Source organism: Chrysochloris asiatica, unplaced genomic scaffold (assembly GCF_000296735.1).
Source record: "Chrysochloris asiatica unplaced genomic scaffold, ChrAsi1.0 scaffold00169, whole genome shotgun sequence".
NCBI lineage: Eukaryota > Metazoa > Chordata > Mammalia > Afrosoricida > Chrysochloridae > Chrysochloris > Chrysochloris asiatica.
Window position 1 is genome coordinate 711915 of NW_006408687.1, and position 23250 is coordinate 735164.

The 23250-nt window shown below is 34.4% G+C and overlaps 1 protein-coding gene across 3 annotated transcripts in view; it reads right to left on the reverse strand.

The window, feature by feature from the left end:
• Positions 1-23250, reverse strand: part of ANKRD17 (ankyrin repeat domain 17) — a 257813-nt gene that overhangs the window by 96510 nt on the left and 138053 nt on the right. For 2 of the 3 annotated variants that reach the window (XM_006871555.1, XM_006871556.1), the window contains exons 3-15: positions 21451-21607; positions 18675-18822; positions 18276-18423; positions 17032-17265; positions 14124-14218; positions 12491-12728; positions 11086-11277; positions 10587-10696; positions 7561-7648; positions 5695-5822; positions 5366-5509; positions 4898-5000; positions 2743-3495 (exon numbers count right to left, since the gene is read on the reverse strand). In XM_006871555.1, coding sequence (XP_006871617.1) covers positions 2743-3495; positions 4898-5000; positions 5366-5509; positions 5695-5822; positions 7561-7648; positions 10587-10696; positions 11086-11277; positions 12491-12728; positions 14124-14218; positions 17032-17265; positions 18276-18423; positions 18675-18822; positions 21451-21607 — 2538 coding nt within the window. The remainder of the gene's footprint in view (positions 1-2742; positions 3496-4897; positions 5001-5365; positions 5510-5694; positions 5823-7560; positions 7649-10586; positions 10697-11085; positions 11278-12490; positions 12729-14123; positions 14219-17031; positions 17266-18275; positions 18424-18674; positions 18823-21450; positions 21608-23250) is intronic. The other variant, XM_006871557.1, reaches the window with a different exon arrangement.

A 23250-nucleotide genomic window follows, 5' to 3' on the forward strand; every position in this document is an offset into this window, starting at 1 on the left:
AAAATCAAGATTATAATATCAAGTTGGTAATTTTTTTAGACTCCAGATTCTCTTTTGATTGAATTTATACAAATGTAAATGCTAAACACATAAAGTAGCTTAAACAGGATGTCCAAAGCACTGATTTTCATTTAATGATACTCAACAAGTAAAAACATCTAGGCATTGTTATTAACTAAATTATTTTCCATGTTTCATTTAGGATTTCTTTTAAAGTCTACTCAAATTAGAGATTTTTCTTATTTTGGTCAAATAAATTGGTGATTCTGAAAGGATCCAGGAAAAATCAACTCCCCTATTTCGTTTGGGGTACCTACAAAATAAAACTGAATAACTGCATCTGACACCCATCCAGCTTCTATAATTAAAAGGAACAAATATGCAGATACCTGAAGAAACAGATTTTTACATGCAGGTCTTCATTTTTAGGCTACATTTTTAGAAGGGCAAAACCACATGCTCAGAACAGTTTTAACATCAGAGTAAGAAAGAGAGAACTTGAGACCACAGCAAAGGCAAGGTGTTAAAAGATTTGTTAAACATGGAATTGATTTTGCTTTGACAAGTACAAAGAACAGGGTAGGCAGAAGATTTTGATCAACCACATACTAAAAAAAAAAAAGAATAGAATTTTAAAAGACCAGGCTAACAAAATGGGAGCAAAGGAATACAAACCAAAAGCTATGCTGAGGGAGAGAAGAAAGAATATGAGCCTAGTAAGTTTTAATAAATTAAGAAACTCAAAAAAGTGAATGAAAATAGTCACTGTTGTTGTTGTTGTTATGTGCCGTGGAGTCGGAACCGACTCATAGCGACCCTGTACAGGGTTTCCGAGGGAACATTTAAAGTATGAGATCTTGGACGTGAGTGAGTGTATGTGTGTGCATGTGTACATGCATGATGGGAGGGGTGGGTTGCAGGTAAGCTGTTGGATATTTTTATCCAGTTCTTCCTTCTGGTTCTTTCTCCCCTCCCCATATAAATGAGCATAATAAATGCTTTTTAAAGAACACACATATGTAGAATTTAACTGTTTTGTTATATGTATTAATAAAAAAGCTACTTGAAACCATTTTCTAATTTTGAGCAGCATAAAAACTGTACCATCATTGTTAATAACTATGCCCAAACACATTAGGTAAACAATGACAGCAAATCAAAAAATTTAAAACCATTCAATAGTATGGAATGTCTACTATTCATTAAAACAGATAAATAAGCATACATTCCCTGGTGGTTTGTTTGAATGACATAATAAAAAGAAAAAAAGGCAACATTATAATCTAGATTAATGGTCATGGAAGTAATATAAAATTTGATATTTATGGTTACTAAGGTCCAGTTTTCATAACTTTAATTACATACCAAATTTTATAAATACTTAACAGTGACTCTATACTGGGTCACTATGAGTTTGAACTGACTTGACTACACTTAACAACAATAATAATAGTGATTAATAGTAATTTTCAAATGTAGAAAGAAATGTTATACTTATCAGTAAGAACCTTTACAGATTTACCACTCATGATTAACTAACATTTTTCTAATGTAGTTACTGCACCCTCAAGTCATCCCACGTATTACTGTTTTGGTGATAGTTTCTCAATGTTATCTAAAATAACTAAACATTATATAATTAAGTTTTCTTTTAAAAAGATGAAAGCTAAATTATATATATAATCTTATAACATGCAATGATGCTGAAACATTATTTTAAAATTACAAGTAAACCAACCTGTAAGTACACACTAAAGAATAATAAAGAGGGAAGAGATCATATAGAAAAAAATTGGGGGAGGGGTAAATAGATTGTGAAAAATTCAACTTTCTTATATGAAGTTAAGGCTTAATAATCATTACTTTTGTATGATATAACAATTTAGGAGGGTAAACAAAAATTTTTTTTGAAAAATCAATTGAGGATACTGCTAAAATTATCAAAATGTAATTATATTTGTCTTTGTTTTACCCTTTTCTTTCCTTTAAGTTCTTTTATTTTTTAAAGGAGCAGGTTATCCGTCTCAATACAGCATTCTTATGACTTAACTGTCATTCCACTACTCTGTTACAGAACTCAAATATACGTACCAAAAACTAGAAACATCAAAACATTTCTTTTTGCTAATTAAGTTAATTGTAATGGAATAAAACTACTCTGTCTATACATTTAAAAATAAATTATTTATAATATACTATTTGGGGACCATATCCTCCCACGATACTAATCATTAACATTCACAGTATATTTCAAACCCTATTTGGGTTGGTACTGTGATACTGTTTTAGTTTCTGGTTTTTCCCCCTTAAATATTCATCAGGTTTGACATTTGATCCATTAGAATAAAGTATTTCTGTGTTCACAAATAAGTTTCCTGACACATCCTAATAGTTTTGCACTTCACCCTTATCCATTTCCCAGTATACTGGTGTGTCTACAAAAGCAAAAGGGCCAACATTCTGTCTTAGTATTCTTAAGAGGAAAAAAAAAAAAAAATTCAACCCTGTTACTCAAAAACCTAGAAACCCAGATAACCAAAAAAGTTAATCACTCCCCCCCCCCATTAATTTGACCTATCCATCCTAAAACTTCTGAGATTGAACTAGTATTTCTAAAGCTATACATGGGTCAAGAGTCCAAAAATAGTTCTCAAAAAGTTGAGCAATGGCAAAAATTGTGGCACACTCTTATTCGCCTAAGCAAATTATATTTGATACCTGCTCATAACAATATAAACCCACCTGCCATGATGTCATCCAGCGTGTCATTGAGGGTCTGAGCAGGGCTGGCTACCATTAACCCTTGTTGTGTTTCTGTCAGAATTCCTTGCCCCAGCCCTGCCAACTGTGCTTGGCCCAGTACTGGCTGTCCAACTATCACTCCTTGCAGTTCTGTAAGATTTGCGATGGACCCTGGAGGCAAGGGACCTGCCGCCAGAGGCAAAGCTTGAGGCATCGCCAGAGGCTGGATTGGTGCAAAACCCATCTGAGCAGCAGTCTGCTGGGGTTCATCTTTAAGCAAAATGGGTTCCACTTGCTGTAAGCGTGCATAGTCTCCCTCGGAAAGCTGTTCTCCAACCCCAACAGGAGTCAGTAGTCCCAGATGTTGGCAAGACTGTTGCTGTTGCTGCTGAAGTTGAATTCTTTGAGCTTTAACCTCTAGATACTGCTTTTTCAGTTGCTGTTGTGTTTTCAGCTGTAATTCTCTTTCTACTTTCTGTAGTTCCTCCAAGATCTTTTGTTTCTTCTGAATTTGCTCCTCTCTCGTTTTGTTCAGCTCCTCGATCTTCTCCTTGGTAAGTTGGTCAGCGTGAGCCAGTTCCAAGGACTGGAGTTGTGCATTCTTTTCTATGGCTTCTTTTATCCTTTGTTCCAGTTCTGTTAACTTTCCCTGAGCCTCTTCTACAATGCTCTCTGGAGACTGATTGGTGATGTAACCCTGTACATCCTGGCTGTTTGCTGGCAAATGGCTGCTGGACTTTTGTTTAGAAGCAGCTGTGTGAAAAAGAAACCCCCTCAGAAGTGCACATGAATGGCATCCTCATTACAGAGTTACTGTTGGGAGGTTTAGTGCCAACAGTTATGCACCAAGTTATCATATCCACAGGTGAAAATGCACTGTTATAAGGAATTAAAAGCAAATCCACCTTCCTTATCATAATTATAAAATGTAGGGATTTTATGTGCATAGAGTAAACTTTGAAAATTAATTTCAGAATTAAAAAAAATATCACAAGGCTAAAATTAGACAATAAGAAGGATGCAGGTTTGTGATATCTAAGTGATGCAATAAAAGCAAAATCTAATTCTATGTGTAGATACTTTATCTGGTCATAAAGATGTAAAAACTCATAAGATTAGAAAAATAATGCTAAATTAAGTTGCAGGGAATACTTAAAAAGACTTCTAAATCAAGGTTTTTCCTTTTAAACTAATACACACACAAAGAATACCCACTGAGATGTACCAAGAAATTTAAATCCAACTAAATTTATGTCATTGCTGGGGCCTATCATCTTCAAGAATGATAAAGGCAAGATATAAATTCACACATTCACACAGCTACCGGGACAGGAGAGAATTTGGATTTAGTTTCCCAGGAAGAAAAGATGCGGGCCTACGCCATCCACTGTATCTTCTGAAAGCCAGATGAATAAACTGTTCTGGCTACAGGTTTAACAATCAGTTGTTTTCTATACCAACTGAAAAAGCTGCCAAGGTTCTAGACTGGTAGTAGTGATTAAAATAGCTGATAGAAATAGTATTCTTGATCAGAAAAGAATATAGGTAGTCAAAACCCAAAAAATTAAAACCACATTGGATCTTCATGTCAATTTTAAAAAAGAAAAACTGCTTTCAACTGGTTGCTATAATGTTTTGGGGACATAACTTATAAACATGCATGGTGCAAAATCCACAAATCAAAATTGAACGTCAGGATTCTAGAGGAAAAAACAAACTAATGTAATTTTGAAATAATGTTCAAGATATCCCAGATATAAAATCTGTATCAAACCAGTTAGTTTAAAATGAATTTTAAATATTTGATCCAACTTGTTGATCTTGTGCCTTATATTACTATAGACATATCAGTAAATAATTTACAAAAATATTGCCCAACCTAACATTTTAAGCAAGTAAACATGTTAGTTATTAAAAGAAATCATGGATAATCAGAACTGCATCACAGATGAGCATCTGAATATCTAATTTTAGCATAAATGTACTAATGTTAACTATCTTCTATCCCAAAAATATTTTTGTTGATAAAAAATACTTATGTCAACTTAATAAATTTCATTTTTTATAGAAAAATAATTTAGAATGGCAAGTTTTTTGTAACCTTATTAGTTTTACCTGGACAACATGTAAAGTAGTCTTTAGAAGTATAACTGACCTTTATTCCTGATGGGAAGAGTAGTAGCAACATTGGCAGGTGGTTTGTCAGGCTCCTGAGGTGGGACAACCATGGGCAGTGCTTGTACCGGTACACGAGGAGCCTAAGACAATTGACACTAGTTGATTATATTTTATATGCTTTATATAAAGAATGTATTTCAGAGACACTTTTTTAGTACGGTATTGGAAAAAATGCAAGACTTACTGAAAATCTGTCAGTACCCAATTATTTTTCAAGATATTTTTAAATTGACTTTGACTTCAAATGGTCTTCCAGACAACAAAAATGAAAAGCAAAATCATATCATTCTAGAATATGAATATTATAATACATGTTCATTAATCCAATCAAACAGCCTTATCTGTAAAAGACTACAAACTATAACAAAAAATAACCAGTTTGAAAGTATGAGTGAAAGGGGTATAAAGAAGAAATGCTACTAAATGCTTTAGTTTTGCATCTTACCCTATTTAAATCGTGGGCTGGGGGGGTTAACTGAGTGACATCTGGTGGAGGGGCTGAAAGCAAGTTGTTAGGATAGTCCAAAAGATAGCAAACAACACTTGTGTGGCCACCTTTTGCTGCTTCGATCAACATAGTTGAACCATCCTAAAAGATGGAATATATAAGAGAAAAAGAAGAAGGAAAAAAAACAACACAGAAAATAAGATTAGTCTATAGAATCTTTAGAAAGATAAAACCATTAGGCAACCAGACACATTGAAATCACTAGCTGTAAAGAATACTTTCCTTAAATCAAACAGAAAAAAATAATCAGTATGTGAGTTACATACTTTTAAACGGTGAGTAGGATCTGCCCCATGAGCCAAAAGTAGTTCCACCACTGCAAGATGACCCCCTGCACAAGCCAGGGACAGTACAGTATGGTCATTATTAGCTGTAGTTCTATTCACATTGGCTCCTAAAATAAAGTATGAAAAATCATGTTAGTATAGTTAGTTCGTTTTATTTTCTGAAATCATGATATATGTCTTTTTTAATCTAGCTTCAACAAGTATATGCACATACCTAATCAGATTTCACATATCTCCATATCAACTCTCCACTATCATCTTAAATTACTGTAAAGCAAATCCCAAACATGTAAGACACACTTTAATCCTTAAACTTCAGTCTATTTCAGTAAAAGAAGGCTTAAAAAAGTGTTTTATTGCTAATGTAGTCCTTTTATTTAAAAAGTTAGAATGTGATAAACTGATCAACATTTTAATTTATTTGGTAGAAAAATAACCATTAACGAATAGCAAGATATAATCAGTCTCTCATACACGGGCTAACTATGTAGAGAATTACCAAGAAACAGAAAATAAGATCAGAACTATCATTTCTCACTAACAGATAACTGGGTATAAACAGGTATATTTTACCCAGTAATATCTATCCATCCCTAATTTGGATCTGTGCTAGGCACAGAGAGAAATGGAAATAAAACAAAACAAAAAAGGAACTGGTGCCAAATCTATTACAATACGAAAGAAGAGAAGGTGTGGTAATTATGTGGGAATGCTGCTATTGTTGTTAAGGGTCCTGGTGTCAGTTCTGACTCTCAGTAACCCTGTATAGGGTTTCCAAGGAGCAGATAGAAGGTTTGAACCGCTGAACTCGTGGTAAGCAGTCTAATATTTATCCTATAGTGCCACACCAGGAGAACTGTTGCTCTTCAGTGCCATCGAGTCCGTTCCCACTCATTGAGACCCTATATAGGGTTTCCAAGGAGTGGCTGCTAAGTTTGAACTGACTTTGTGGTCTAGTGCTTATCCTACAGTGCCACACAGAGATATAAATAAACATCACAAGCAAATGTTTAAATTGCTTAAAATAAGTTGGTCAGTGAGTTATTTGTGATAGTTTATTCTCTTGATTTTTAAATTACATATAGTCTGTAGCTTTTCTGTTCAACTTTAAACAAAAATAGGATCTTGTTGAATAAAAATGAATTTAATCTATATTTAAAATGCGATAAGCCCCATATGAAAACTGTTTCAATTGATGTGTATGTCAGCAAACAGCTAAGAAATAATTTAAAGAATACATAATCTAATAATTTAACTAATGTTTCTTTTTGTTTAAGCTAGAACTACTGACTGAATAAAAATCTCCCAAGAATTTTGCAATGTGTCACATCTCAATGGTGAATTATTTTGTGTTACAGAAGATACCATCTTCTGTATTTTATAAAAAAGAAAACTTAGGCCCAAGCAAATATAAAGTTGGAAAGTGACTAGTGCCAAGTTAGTAAGTGGCAGAAATATCATAAAATAGCAGGTTTCAAAAGAATACCACACTACAAAAGCCAAATATATTAAATTATCTCAGCTCTAAAATTTTAGACAAACAATATTTTTCTCTATAGAAGTGGTTCTCAACAAGGATGCTGCTCAGTAAAATACTATGAAATACTATTCTATACATTGCATTAACCCACAGCGCCACACCAGGACTGCTGGTGTGGCTCGTGGGTTAATACGCCAGACTGCAAAGCTGTTTGAACTGCAAGGTCGGCGGTTCAAGATCACCAGCTGTTCCTCAGAACCCCCATACAGGGTCACCATGGGTCGGAATCGACTCGACTGGCAATTAACAACAACAAAGGGCAGGAAACAGTACACATTAGGACATAAATTATTTTATAATCCTACCTTTGCTAATTAAGAACTGAACAGTACAAACATGACCAGCTCTTGCAGCTTTCATTAGAGGAGTTCTTCCACCTTCAGATTCATGCTCCTGTTTTAACAGTATAGATTGAATTGATAGTTATTCACTGGTAAATAATTATTTTTGTTCATGAGAATCAAAAGGAAAAGAATTGGGCTAATTTCTGAATCAATGTACATTAAACATAAACTCTGAAGCATATTAAAAAATCAATTTTAAATAAAAAAGTCTATGGAAACAACTTAGGAATTGAATATATTGTCATGCAACTGCAACATCCTCCTCTAAATCCATTAGGGTAATTTTTCTCCCCCTCTTTATAAAAAGGACTGTGGAACTTAGTGTATAATACTCTAGAACACCCTTGCAATCAATATTAGCATCATCCTTATTTCACTGCAGGTGCTTTTCCTATTTATTAGTTTGAATTTTACCTGTATAAATATCTGTACGCATAGCAATTCCCATATTTTATAAATTTTTCTTAATACTTCTATTTCACCTGATATAAAAATAGCACAGTATGATATTTTAAATATTTCTAAAACTTAAGATTCTACTAAAGTTTGATGTTGTCTCAAAAGGATAGAGAATCTACTACATTCATAGTGTTGGGTTATTGAGAACAGTATTGAAGAAATTTTCAAAACTTAGAACATAAAGGTTTGTGAAAAACTATTTTTTTAAAGCATTTTCTATTACCATTTTTAAACATTCATATTTGATAAACAAGTTTTTTCTCTTAATACCATAAGTTGTTGAATAGGTCATAATAAGCAAACACTATAGATTGCATTGCTGTTTGTTTCAGTTATTGAGGTAAACAATGGAAACATACTTCCTCAACTGTAGAAAAACAGTCTAAAAGGAGACATATATACATCAACTAAATCAAACATAACTTGCATGGTAAGTATTTTAAGAGCTACTAGTGGCTAATGCACTCACTGCTAATGAAATGAAAGACAAGTGTTCAAACCCACCAGCTACTCCCTAGGAGAAAAATGTAGCAGTCTGCTTCAGTAATAATTTAGTCTTAGAAGGCCTGTCAGACAGTTCTACTCTATCCTTTAGGGTCACTATCGGTCATAATCAACTTGATGGCTGTTCATTAACACATGCAGAACTCAAAGTAACCACGATATGCTAAGCACCTCTCTTTTCATTTCATAAATGAGAAAAGTACATTAAGAAAAGTTAAACGAATTATTAAGTTAACAAAACTATTTACTAGTTTCTATCTGTAAATGACTTTCTATCATAAAACTATGACTTTCCTCAGTAGAGTTCACATTTGCTTATTAATTTCAGAATCTTACCCCATGAACATATGATGTTGTTGTTGTTGGACGTTGCAGAGTCAATTTTGACTCATAGGGGCATTATGTGACAGAGGGCTTTTAATCTTTATGGAAGCAGATCAGTAGGACTTTCTCCAAGAGTCACTGGGTGAATTTCAACTGTCAACCTATTGTCTGGTAAACTGGTTGCTACATCAGCGCTTGCAAATCCACTAAAATCTGTCTTTTCATGTCTCTCTCCCACAACCCCAGGCTAAAGTAAAAGACTAGACAGTCCCACCACATACATTTGTTTTAATGCTTCCAGACTTCTCAGACTATGCTGATATTAATGTCCAACTCCAATGATCCCATTACCACAATATTGCCATAGCGATCTTTTAAAAACCTTACCCAAACGCAGAAACCCTGCAAAACAATTCTATTCAGAACTATAGAGAATCACTATTAATTGAAATCAACTTGTCATCAGTGGGTATTCAGATGACACTTTACCATTTAAACCTTACTTGACCAACCGCTCTTTACTTCTTTTGAGTTTCTATATTCTTTGCACTTTCCTTAGAGCATCTCTTTATAATCTACAGTAACCTCAATGTTTAGTTCATCCTTCTTAGTAAACGATAAACTCCCTGAAGACAAGGATTATTTAAGCACTCATCTTACTCTTTTATTATATGAGAGCAAGTAATAAAGTATTGATACAAAATCACAGAAACCTTTATTAAATATTAAAATGTGAAGCTATTGTTTTTGATATGCCCTACATCTATCCTTTACCCAAAGAATGCTACACTTCAATTTATATCACATGAAACCGGACATTTAGCATCTTTAAAGAATTTAAATTGTGTTCCTTTTAAATATTCGGAGTTTTGGAACTGAAAATAAAGTCTGAAGTTTCAAGATTAGGGCTTAGGGTGGAAGGGTAAGGCTTCTCAATAAAATTTTTATAAGATAGCCTTGCTACTTTTGAAGACTTAGAAAGTACAACGTTGTAAAAGAAAAAAGAAAAAACTGCCTTGATACAATTTTCCTAAAACTTCTTCATAATGAGTTTCCATGATCATCCTATGTCTTTAAAGAAAAGCAACCATATATTTTTGACAGTTTTGCCTTGAGTTTAATTGGCCCAGGGCATTCCTTAGAAGCCACTGTTGTGGTTGGGCCTTTTTTTGAAGGCACCCTAACAAGACTTAGACAAATGTATTACTGAGAGAACTTGTCTGCAGGCATCTGCTGACCCCAGAGATATGTTTTGTTTGAAATAAACTCATGTATACATGAACTAGAACGCTACTAGTAATACTTTCTGACTTATCCTTGTAATATTATGAACATAAACACTGTGGTATGGTATTAGTGCCTAAGCTGCACAAATATACCTGTAATTCACATTTTCCTTTTTATAATCAGAAAAGCCTCTACAAATAGCTATACACATATATGAATTTCTACTAATATTTCTACCACAAAAATTTCCCCTTTTTGTGGGAAATGAGGGGATATGCATCAGATAATACTACTAAAGCAAAGTCAGAACAAACAACAAATAGTGTTGACAAAAAAAGCAAAAGCAAAATAAAGAATGCCATAAAGGGTCTTAAATAATTGAAAATACAATTTTATCAATAATCTCTAGAGTTTTTAATCACTTTCTTGTCTTATTTTTATATACTAAGACTTTAAAAAGTGACTGAGCTTACCAAATCTGCTCCTGCCTGTAGTAAAACATCTGCTACATCAGTATGACCATTTTCGCAGGCATATGTTAGTGCTGTATCCCCTGTTGCTGTGGTTGCATGAACATTAGCTCCTGTAACTGTATTAACAAACAATACAGGCATAAATATAAAACCCACAAAACAAAGTAGATGTAGAAATTTCTCTTGTATACTCCATATTTCCTCAAATTAGACAAAATACCTCTGGTTTGTATAAATAAAACTGTCAGCATTTTTATCATTAAAAAAAAGAAAGAGAGACACACACAAAAAAAAACTGCTTAAAGCTCTAGATATTTCAAACAGTATCGTAAATCATTTATTCAGAATACACACAAAAGTATATGATACTGTATATTGTTTTGTCTATTTAATACAGTGATGGGTATCATATCAGGGGAAAAAAATTTTCTATTAAAATATTTTCACTTAAGTCATGTAAAAAATTCTCCCAAATGCAAAAAAAAAAAAAAATGCCTACCTGCAGCTAATAAGTATTTAACTAACTCCAAATGACCCTCTTGAGCAGCTTCCATTAAAGGGGTAGAACAGCCTAGTTCTATATCAGCTCCTGCCTTAATTAGAAAGTCTGCCACTTCCAGAAAGCCTCCACAGCAAGCCAGAGTCAAGGCAGTTTCTTGAGTTTCTTCTGTCTGTGCATTGATATTTGCTCCTAAAATAAAGATTCTAATTATTTAAAGAAAATAATCCACTTATCTCAGAGATAGGCAAATATGATTGTTTCCTAATAAAATATAACTGAAAAATGAATTGTTTATATTACTACACTAAATAAGCAAATGTCTCTCGCCTACTACTGGAGTTAAAAAATAAAAACAACAACATCCACTCATCCATAATTAACTGCACGTACATAGCTAGAATAAAATCCAGAAGATACAAGTGATAAAGGGACTTAACAAAAACTACATCCTCTCATAATAATTTAAAAATAATGATGATAAAGCAGCTAATGCTAATGATAATAGATAATTTTCAATAAGCTCTTATTATGTGTCAGGCAATAATAAAAAACACTTTATATTGTTCAGGTATTAGTATTTGCTACATTTTACAGCTAAGGATATGAGGGTAAATAAACTTGCACATCATTGTAATATTATCATCAGAATCACAACTGACACTTAACAGGCACTATATGGCATGTACTATTCTAAGAGCTTTGTACATATAATCTCATACCTCACAACCCTACAGCTACGAAAAACTGAGGCACAGAGAACAGAAACTTGCCTAGTCACTATATTGGTAAGCGGTGGAGTTGCAATTCAGACCTAAGAATTTTGGCTCCAATGAATGTATGCTTTTAAAATTCTGATGGACAACTATCTCTCAATAAAGGTAAAACATTTTTAATGTGATAGTCCTCTTAATAGTATCCACACAAACATTTTATTATTAAAAGAAAAATAAGGCTACAAATATAGGAGATGGGAGACTACATCCAAACTTAAGATAGCTTAATAAAGTAATTGTTTCATTTTTCCTAGAAAACTCTGTTGTGTATTAGACTGCTTGACAGCTTCTAAGGTGCATTCTAGCATTCTTACCAAATTAATCCTTAGATTTTCCCATACTGTAGTTTGTGAAACACCAGATCTGTTATAGACTTATGACTTGGTATTCTGCCCCTGAAGGAATTCCCTGTACATATTAGCTTGAGAAATACTGAACCCAATCAACTCCTTTACAAAACCTACACTACCCGTAATCCTCTTTGCTTTCATTCACAAAGCACACAGTAGAGCTACAAGTTCTATTAATAAACAGTCCATCTGATTTTCGTTATGAGAGCCATTTCAATTTTACATAATTGTAATGTAATGTTTTACACATTAATGCTTTAGTGATTTGATATGAGTTACCTTGGCCTAGAAGTAAAGCCACCATTTCTTCATGTCCTTCTCGAGCTGCTTCCATCAGTGGCGTATAACCTTCATCATTGACCTCTTCCAGACTAGCTCCTCTTTCAATAAGTAAAGCTGCAAGTTCCACATGCCCACCACACGCAGCCAAAGTCAATGGTGACTCAAATGAGTCAGCAGGCATGTTCACTTGGGCACCACTGTCAAGAAGTAACCTAGCTACTTCAACGTGACCATCCTAATTATAATGCAATAAAAAGACAAAAAAAAAATTAGAAACACATTTAAAAATCTAAAGACTTCTCAATGAAGATACAGTGAAGTTTATTGATCACCATTCAAATAATTAATAAATCTACAAGGTATGGCATTATAGGATAAGCACTGGACTGCAAGATTGGCGGTTCAAACTCACCAGCTGCTCCTTTGAAACCCTAAACTGGGTTGCGATAAGTAGGAAACAACTTAATGGCACTTAACAACAGTAATAATATGTATCAGTAATATGTATCAGATAAATCAGTACTCATGAAATCCTGTCGATATTTCCTTGGTCTATTGTTTTCAAGTGCCATTAAAGTCAGTTCTGACTTTTCCTACAGTGCCACACCAGGATTCTATTTAGTATATGAGTTGGAAATAGAGGTTGAAGATATAAAACAAAAGAAAAATGCTACCTTCTATCATGAAGCTTAATAACCACCAGAGATTAAAACAGTAAATACATGAAACATGAGACCACAGTTAACATCAACATTGCATGGAATAAACTTAAGTGCTAAAAGGATAAAGCTTACAGAAGGTAAATATAGAAGTTTTAGTAAAGTAGGATTTTCACAAAACCAGTAATGATAACAAAAATTTTTATTAAATAGAAAGTGAAAGAGCAGCACTTTTAGGAGGAGGGAAGGGAATGGTAGAAAATGGTCTAGAGGAAAGGAAACTTTGAGAGGACTTCAGAAAGTTTGTGGAAAAATGGAATTAAAAAATAATGTAATGTATATACATGGTTTGGAGTCCTGGTGTGGTACTGTGGGTTAATGCACCAGACTGCAAAGCTGTTTGAACCGCAAGGTCAGGTTCAAGTTCACCAGCAGCTCCTCAGAAACCCTACACAGGGTCACTATGGGTCGGAACCGACTCGACAGCAATTAACAACAACATATACACAGTATTTTCTTGTTTTCCTAACTGCCATGTCAGTGTTTCCTTGAGTAAACTATTACTTTGAACAAACAGTAGGTTTCCTTTGAAATTGTTCACCATTCAAATCCCAGAAACAATAAAAAACAGAAAGAAATCCTCACTTATTATCTTCTGTATCTTTATTTGCATTATTATACAACACTGGATTGTGAACCACAAGGTTGGTAGTTCAAACCCATCAGCCGCTCCTTGGAAACCATATACAGGATGGCTATGAGTCAGAATCGACTCAACAGCACTTAACAACTAAGACGTTGCTGTTAAATGTCACAGTGATGATTAATTCAGACAGCTGAAGTTCTGCTCCATAATAAAGCTATGACAAACCAGAATTTCTGCACCCAAAGTTAAGATACTCATTATACACTAATCTGTCTCTCTACCTAATATGTAAATATATTTTATGTGTATATTTTACCAATCTTACCATGCAAGCCTCCATTAGAGCAGTATGCATTTCATCTGTTTTATGCTCTTGATCCGCGCCTGCTGCCAAGAGAAATCGCACCATCTCTAGATGTCCTAAACCGAAAGTATGTAAGATTGTTAAAATACTTTATATTCCAGAGTTAAATATAAGAAAAATGATGCTATTCTCAAAATGGTTCCATTAACTTCTAGCATTTAATTTATAAACATAATACAAAAGTCAGCTATAAGCCACCCTCAACTATTGTACAAATGATTCAGGTGATCTCAGCAGCTCTACTTATCTACTTCGTCTAAAAGTCGATACTACTAGAATCACTACAGAAAATGAACAGAGACTTTTTTAAAATCCAACACCAAGAATATCCCCACTACAACCTTTTAAGAGACCAGGCATGTGAACATTATCAATTTATTTATGCTGTGTATTAAAGCAACTTTCATGAACTAGTAGCCTAAGATGAAACAAAATTTCAAATTACTTCCATAAGGATATACATTTTAAATTCCAATACCTAATCCACATGCTTTTTAGGAACCATCTGCTTGTAAATTGGGAAATGCATATATAAAAACATTTCTAAAACAACATCATTTAATTTATATTTATTCATTTAGTTACATAAACACACACACACACACACACACGGAGTCCTGGGGTGAGATCATCAGATAAGTACTAGACTGCTAACTGCATGGTCAATGGTTCAAACCCACCAGCTGCTCTTTGGAAACCCTACACAGGGTCATAGGAGTCTGAACTGACTCGATGGCACATAACAACAACACACACACACACACATTCACACACATTTACATTTATGCATTTAAAAATATGGAGTCCTGGTATGGTTCTGCGAGTTAACGCGTTGGACGGTAAAGTCGTTTGAACCACAAGGTCGGCGGTTCAAGCTCACCAGCCGCTCCTTGGAAACCCTATACAGGGTCGCTATGGGTCAGAACCAATTTGACGGTACTTTAACAACAACACAACATTTAAAAATATGTTCTAGTTCAGATAATGACACCTTTTTAGTGGTTAAAATACAGAAGACAAACTGTAGTTTAAAAAAGGACATTAGATATTATGCAAGAAACAGCAACTCAAAAAAAGATCTTTTTCCAGTTTTATTTAAAATGAGCTACAGTTAATTCTTAATCAACTGAAATTGGTGGGAAGGAGTGGATGGTAGAGTCATAAACAGTTAAAACAACTCATTACAATAGGTACAGTAAAACAAAACTTATTACATATACTACATCTTTTTTTGCCAACTGCCTACTACCTCCCTTTTCCTGCCATTCTCCCTTTGCAAATTAAACAATTTTTATTGTGTTTCTGAATTCTACCCTTCCCCATTCTCCTCCCTGTCAATCTATGTCCTACGAAACCTCACCAGAAACAGAGGAAGGGGAGAGGGTCCGTGGATCACTGGAGGTAGTAGAGATGTTCTCCACCAGCTCAGGTCTAGATCCAGCTTCTAATTAAAGCCTGCAAGACCCAACCTCAGTTGCCCCTTTTGGAAAGCAGGGTGGGGCTAGAAGCAAAGGGGAAAGGGAAGAGTAATTATGCTTAGCTCCATCTCAAAGTTCTTATGGCCAGCTGGGACTCAGTAGTAAACCAATGCAAGTTTGGGCTTAAATGCATAGGTGAAAAAGGCCACCCATCAGCCAACCCTGGCGAGTCCGCCCCAAGGCTTAGTTCCTCTTTCCCCAGTGAAGATTATTAGCCTTGCTCTCATTATCAAACCTAGCTGGGGAAAGAAAAGATCTCAGCTGTGCTTCCTAAAGATCATTATTCTGAAAATCTGCTCATTCAATACCAGATAATGAAAAGCATTTAGATAAAACCTTACTTTCTAATTTAATTTAAATATTAATGATTTATGTATCCAACCATTGTTTGAAACACCTTAAAGAAATGATTCCAAAAGACATCACACAACCTTGGCCACTCTTAAAAAAATGATGGAACCAAATAGTCATAAGCCTTGGATTATAGTGAAAAGAATCAAACATCAGGGTGCTAAATTTAAGGAAAACTCACTCAGTCTCATGCAAATGAAGGGTCAGCCACAGAGTATAAGTGTCTACTGAAATTTTGTGCCCTGCTTTGTTCCAAAAAAGGTAATTCACTCTCAGGCTCTCATGGACTGCCTTTCTGAAACTTTACATTAATGCCTTAGGATCATGAATTAGCCATTTGATGATACAAATACTGCACAGTTGCAAATGGTATGAAACATTAAAATGAATTAATATTCACAACAAAATATTATGTTCATTTTTTTTTTTTAAAAGTTCCTTTATAGGTGATTAACTGTTACAAACGTAGAGTCAAAAATGTTCAATTCAGTTCTTTTCAGAATACAGATCATTAATTATTCAAAATACCTTTTCCAGGCAATCATCTTGTCCTCCCCAAAGTAGTCTATTTTTTTTTTATGACCAATATTTTCTGATTTGTTCATGCCATTTAAAATATTTTAAACATTTCTTGCCTTATTATCTCCTCCTTTCTCTTCAAATTTTCTGCTTTGGTTTTGGTACCATAAGAAACGACTGGCTATTTTTAGTACTTTTACATAATACTTTTGGATTGACAAGTTTATAGTAGAATGCTTTTGTATAAAGGAGGTAAAATATTCTGACAAGTACGACTATTAGAAACCACAGTGCATATTATAATTGTCATATTTTTTATACACTAAGCATGTCAATCCAATAATTTTCTACTGATAATTTATAATCAAGTCTGTTTTTAATAATTAAACTGCTTTAACTTCAATTTTATTTCATATTTAATTACATACTAGATACTATTATTCACATTATTTTCAAAAAATTTAGATTAACTAATTTCACATATTTCACAACTTTGTTTTATGAAAGGATTTATACTATACCTTTGTAACAAGCTAATGTAAGTGCACTCTCTTTAAATTCATTGGAATGCGTATTAATGCCAGCCCCATTTTCTAGCAACAATCTGGCTACTTCCACATGTCCAGCACTTCCAGCTTCCATAAGAGGGGTATGACCATTTTCATTATGATCTTCAATACTAGCACCGGATTCCAAAAGCACCTTTACAACATCTACATAGCCTCCAGCACAAGCATATGTAAGTGCTGTATTGCCTGTTTTAATGAGCAAAGATAAGACAACGTTAACATAAATGTACACACACATACACAGGGTTCAAAGTTTCTGGAAATTGGAATTAAGATACTGAATTTTTAAGACAGTTTTAAAGTTTCTACATTCTTTATGAATATCCCTTATATATAAACCAAACACAACCCAATGCCATGGAGTCCATTTCAGCTCACAGCCTCCCTGTATACACATTTTTATGAGAGTGGAGTTTCATAATTCTCCCACTGAGCAACTGGTGGGTTTGAAGCACCAATATTGCAGCTAGTTGTTGTTAAGTACCTATGAGTCGGTTCCAACACACAGCAACCCTGTACAGGGTTTCTGAGGAGTGGCTGGTGAGCTTAAACCGCCAGCCTTGCAGTTCAAACTGACTTTGAAGTCCAGTGCATTAACTCACAGCGCCACACACCAAGGTTCCTTGCAGTTAGTAGTGCAGTGCTTATTCTACAGTGCCATCAGTCTTCCTTTACATATTTATGCATGTTTAAAATTCAAATTCCTTTCTTCATCATAAGGAACCCTGGTGGCACTGTGGGCTAGGTGTTAGGTAGCTAACCACAGTTTGATAGTTCAAACCCAACAGCATCTCTGAGAGAAAAAGATGAGACTCTGCTCCTGTAAAGATGTACAGTAGCAGAAATTCTATATAGGGCTGCTTGGACTCGACTGCACTTCACAATAACAAGAACAAAAATTCAACATTCAAAGTTAAAGTAACTTCACAAACATTCTTAAAATTTTCTGATATAACAAGAAAATTAATTTCTTGTGCAAAATAAAGATTTATAAATCCTTTAAACAAAAATTTGCTAGCTTTGTTACTGTTTTTGTTCTCTTTCCCTCTCTTACTGTACACCTCATATAGAATTCTGCAAATTGCACAGCACTCAGAGAACTGGAATAAAGCATCACCAATGATCATTTTCATATGAAACATTTATAACCAAAAAGTGTTAATATAGCTCAAAATAAAAACAGAAATATACATTACCTGTTGAAGACTGTGCATTGACATCAGCTTTATGAGCTAGCAGCAACTTCACAATTTTGACATGTCCCCCATTAGCAGCAGCCATTAAAGGTGTAATATCACCTTTGATTCCCCTGTCTTCCACATTTGCATGCATTGCTAACAAAACCTTATAGGGGAACGAAAATAACATTTAAATATATAAAAATAACATGTAAATGATGATTATATCAAAACTTAAATATAAAAATATATTTAAGTTACATGAATCTTTTCACAATATATGTACAGTAAAAGAACCAATCAACAAACAGCAACTATTTATTTGATGAAATGAACCTAACGGTATAATGTGTTTTATATTATTATTTTCTTATTAAGCAGGCTATATAATAAAAACTTTCTATAAATAATACAAACCTGTGCAAGCTCATAATATCCAGCAGAACAAGCTAAACAAAGGAGGCTCTCCCCTTCTTCGGTATGTTCATTTACACTTCGTCCTTCAATGAGTAACTTGCGTACAGCATTAACATCTCCTTCTGAGCAAGCTTCTGCTAAACTCCGGCTACAGGAAAGGGTATTATTAAGTATATAAGAACAGAAGAAACTGCATGGCTTCACTAAGCAATAATGATTATCTCATAAGATCCACAAGAAAAATAAATGTGAAATATGGAAGTGCTTCAATCATCTCATAAATTTCAGTATCAATATGTAAAATGGACTGAATTAATATTATTAATATCCCAGAACATTTTCAGTTATACCATATTAAGATAAAGTCCAGCATCCTATAAATGGAAAAATAACATAAAATTTAAACATAAAATTTAGTAGAAATTACTAGGGGGCTCCAAAAGGTTTGAGGAAAAACTCAATTACTTTTTAATTTCCTTTTTCTGCAAAATGTTTGAAGCCCCCTTATATGAGCACAAAATTCTGATTATAATTTTAACTCTTTCTGTTTATCACTAGAAAAATTTCATTAATAAAGTTTAATTTCATAGAATGAATAAAGCATATACTATCCAGCAATGGGAGACAGAAAAGATGGGTGCATGAAATTAATTTCCACCAATATATGATTACTCAATATATGAGTGGTTTTTATTGTTTGTTGTTTTAAAGTATTTATGTATACTATCATGTTTTAGGAAACTCTTAAAAGTATCCAGGCAAGAAAAAAGAAACAAGAGACTAGTTAAAGTGGGTAATAGAGAAATAAACTGGGAGGAAATTTTGTGTCCTATAAACCTCCCATAATAATTTCAACTATGGCCATTCCTAAAATTATCTTACTTTTAAATAAAATCAATTCTTTGGAAAAAAACAAACAAACACAACACTATTATATAGAAGTATTAATTAATATACTCTGTCTCTTCCAGATTTCTTATACTATCCTACTGAAACAAGACCCTGTCACTTCAAATACTCAAGGATCACAGATAACCTCTTCTCTGAATTTCTATTACTACTATCACCAGTTTCAAGGCCATATTCTTTCACTCAAATTATGGCAAATCCTCCTATAACCAGTGTCTCTTCTTTTACCTTGCTCTCATTCAAGCGCTTCTCAACAAGGCAGACAATATTGAGAGATAATATTTAAAGGCAAGTAATTATGTCACTCCTTTGGCACGAACCCTCCACTGGCTTCCAATCTCAATCAGGGTAAACAGCCAAAAATCTCAAAGATATATATGCTCAGCCTCCATACACCTCCTTTATCTTTACCACTGACTTATCCTACTACTCTCTCCCTTATTGTTTTCAACTTTAGCTATACTGCCAATCTTGTTATTCATCAAATACAATAAACTTCTACCAATATTGCATATGATATACCTCTGCTATGAAGTTTCCTCTCCCAGACACAGCTCTGCTATTGCTGTTGCTGTTAAGTGCCACTGAGTCGATTCTGACCCATAGCAAACTTGTATAGGATTTGTGAGGAGTGGCTGGCGAGCTTGAATCACTGACCCTGCAGTTCATTAACCTACAGCACCACACCAGAACTCTACACATAACCTCTATTCTGTATTTATTTCAGGTCTTTGCTATAAGGCCACTTTGATAGTAAAAGATTCCCACAGTACTATATTAAAAATGCAACCTGATTTTCAACCCACAGCAGCTACCCTAGCACTTCCTTATGCATTTTTTTTTATCCTAGTTCTTATCTTATGCTATATTCCTATTTTATTCACTTGTTAAGCATTCTACTCCACCTAAATGGAAACACAGAGAAAACTTGCTTTTGGTCTCTTCATTTCCCATTCCATAGAATCAGTACTCTATCACTTGTGAGAAAAACTCATCCCACAAGGCATTTTTCTAAATGAGAACTTGGTGGTTGGTGATTATGTGCTATGGAATCGGTTCCCACACATAGCGACCCTGCGTAGGGTTTCCGAGGCCAGGATTCTTTACAGGAGCAGAAAGCCTCATCTTTCTCCCACAGAAAAGCTGGTAGTTTCAAACTGCTGACTTTGAGATTAGCAGCCCAAGTCATAACCACTACATTGCAATGGAACGTATTTTTTTCCCAAAAGGGTTGAAGTCTTGCTGTTTCTCTTTCTCTCTGCCATACTTGCAAATGCTTTTTTACTTTTGCATTTGAATTTAACTAAAGAAGGAAAATCAGTATCTAAGAAAAATGATAAATTAATAATACAAAAATGTAAACGAAAAGAATACATTTTTAAAAATGAATATTATAACACACATTATGTACTCAGCCATGCAGTCAGACAGACAGATACTGATGTCCCAGCTAGTTCTGTCACTTGTCACCTATTTGATATTGAAGAATTTACTAACTTACGTAGTGTTTTCTTCTGTAAAAAGGAATAGTAAAACTTAAACAATCTAGACTTACAGTGCTTTTAAGTGTCACATATTTTGGTTAACTGCAATTAAGTTGGTTCTGACTCAGAGCAACTCTGTGTAGGGTTTCCAAGGCTTTAAATATTCCCAAGAGCAGAAAGTTTCATTTTTCTCCCATGGAGTGGCTAGCGAACTCCTACAGTGGACCTTGTGGTTCACAGTTTAGTGTTTTTCGTATGGAGCCACTGAGTTCCACAAAAATCTCATAAAACAGAGGTATAAAACAGAGGCTGTCAATGTTAGCTATTTTTATTATTATTAAGAAAATGTGTTCACATTCTTATCACAGTAAAAATCCACTTACTTGTCCGACTGCCCTGCATTTGCTGTGCTTTCAGCTCTCATACGAGTAAGTGCAGCAGCAGCTTCATCCAACGCACAACTAACAGATGATGTCAATCTCCGAAGCACTTCAGGATCTGCAAACGCTTTACCATCAGCTGTGGATAATTTGCCTATTCCTAGTATGTCATTTTTCACACCAATATGGATACACCCAAAAGGAGAAACAAAGCAAAATTCAAGTTACTTACACCTATATATTATATGTTGACAATGTTAAAAAAAACTTACTAACAGTACAATAGACATATATATACATACTGGTGGTGGTTGTCTGCCATTGAGTCGGTGCCAACTAAAAACACCCTTATATAGACTGTTAAAGTTTCTAAGGTTTATAAGCCTCATGTTTCTCTCACAGAGTGGCTGGTAGATTCGAACTACTGACACTGTGGTTAGCATATATATGAAGGTATTTGAAACAGTTCATAGAAAAATGAAAATTTTCAAAGACATTTTTGAAGCTCTCTTGTATTGTCAGCCTAGCATTTTCAGGGAAATCTCTAATTTGCTAATAATCTTATTCCTTCCATTTAGTTCAAAAATGAACCCTGGTGTCAGAAATGGGTTTTTGACTTATGCTGAGACATTTAGGAGTCCTCACTTAGTTTGTTTGCCACAGCTATGGAAGAAGAACCTATGTTTGAAGACTGCTAAAATAGTAAGATATGAATCATCGGAGAGAAATAGTATCCCAATTAAGTTATCAAAGACGGCAGAGCAGTGAAATAAAAAGTACACTTAAAAAAGAAAAAAGAACCACTGCTGTCAAGTTGATTCTAACTCATACTCTAGAAGACAGAGCAGAACTATTTCCAAGGCTACAAGTCTTTAAGGAAGCAGATTGCCTCATCCTTCTCCTATAGAATGGATGGTGGGTTTGAACCACACTGATCTTTCGATTAGCATCCCAACACTAAACCCACGGCACCACCAGTGCTCCTTGAAAGGAGATAAAGTCCTGATAAAATTATTTGAGTCACTGTCACAAATACTAAAAGTCATCACAATTTCTACACTTTTTGTGATTTAGCAAATGTCCACTTTTACTTAAGAATGTTAATTTGGGCTACTAGCCTTGGTGACCAAAATGACCTAATAAAATTCTACACAATACACAAAAGATATAGTCTATAAAAGCAGAATTGCTTAGTGGCCATCAGCATGAAACATAAGCTACTGCTTATCCAGGTAACAGTATAAAGCAAGCTGCCTATAATCTATATTATGCTAACATAATGGTGCTTAATAATCCAGACCATTCATATTACCTCTGGAGAGTTTCAAAAATACAGATGCTGTATGTGCAGAATTTTGAGAGAATCAAGATGGCGGACTGTGTAGCTATGCTATCCATACCATGTACAACACAGATTCAAGAGATCTAGTAAAATGGACACAGATGACAATGGAACCCAGAGCTTCAAAGAAAAGGATAAAGAAGTGGATCACATAATTAGAGGAAGAGTTAAAAAACAAGAGGCAGTGAACAAGAAGTGGCAAACTACCATACCAATCAGCACAACACAGTCATTTTAAATTACTGCAAGCAGTATTTTATAATAGGATCAGATATCTGACTTCACTTACACAGGACTGCACCTGCACCCACATCTGTCATACCACACCGAGGTATGACATGCCTTTTATTTTGTGCAACCTCCTGCTGACCAAATGTGCCTTCACTGTACTACTACAAGTTCTGTGAAGCATTTTCCCTTGATCTTTCCTTTTGAGTTTTCCCCTATTCTACCCACCTCAC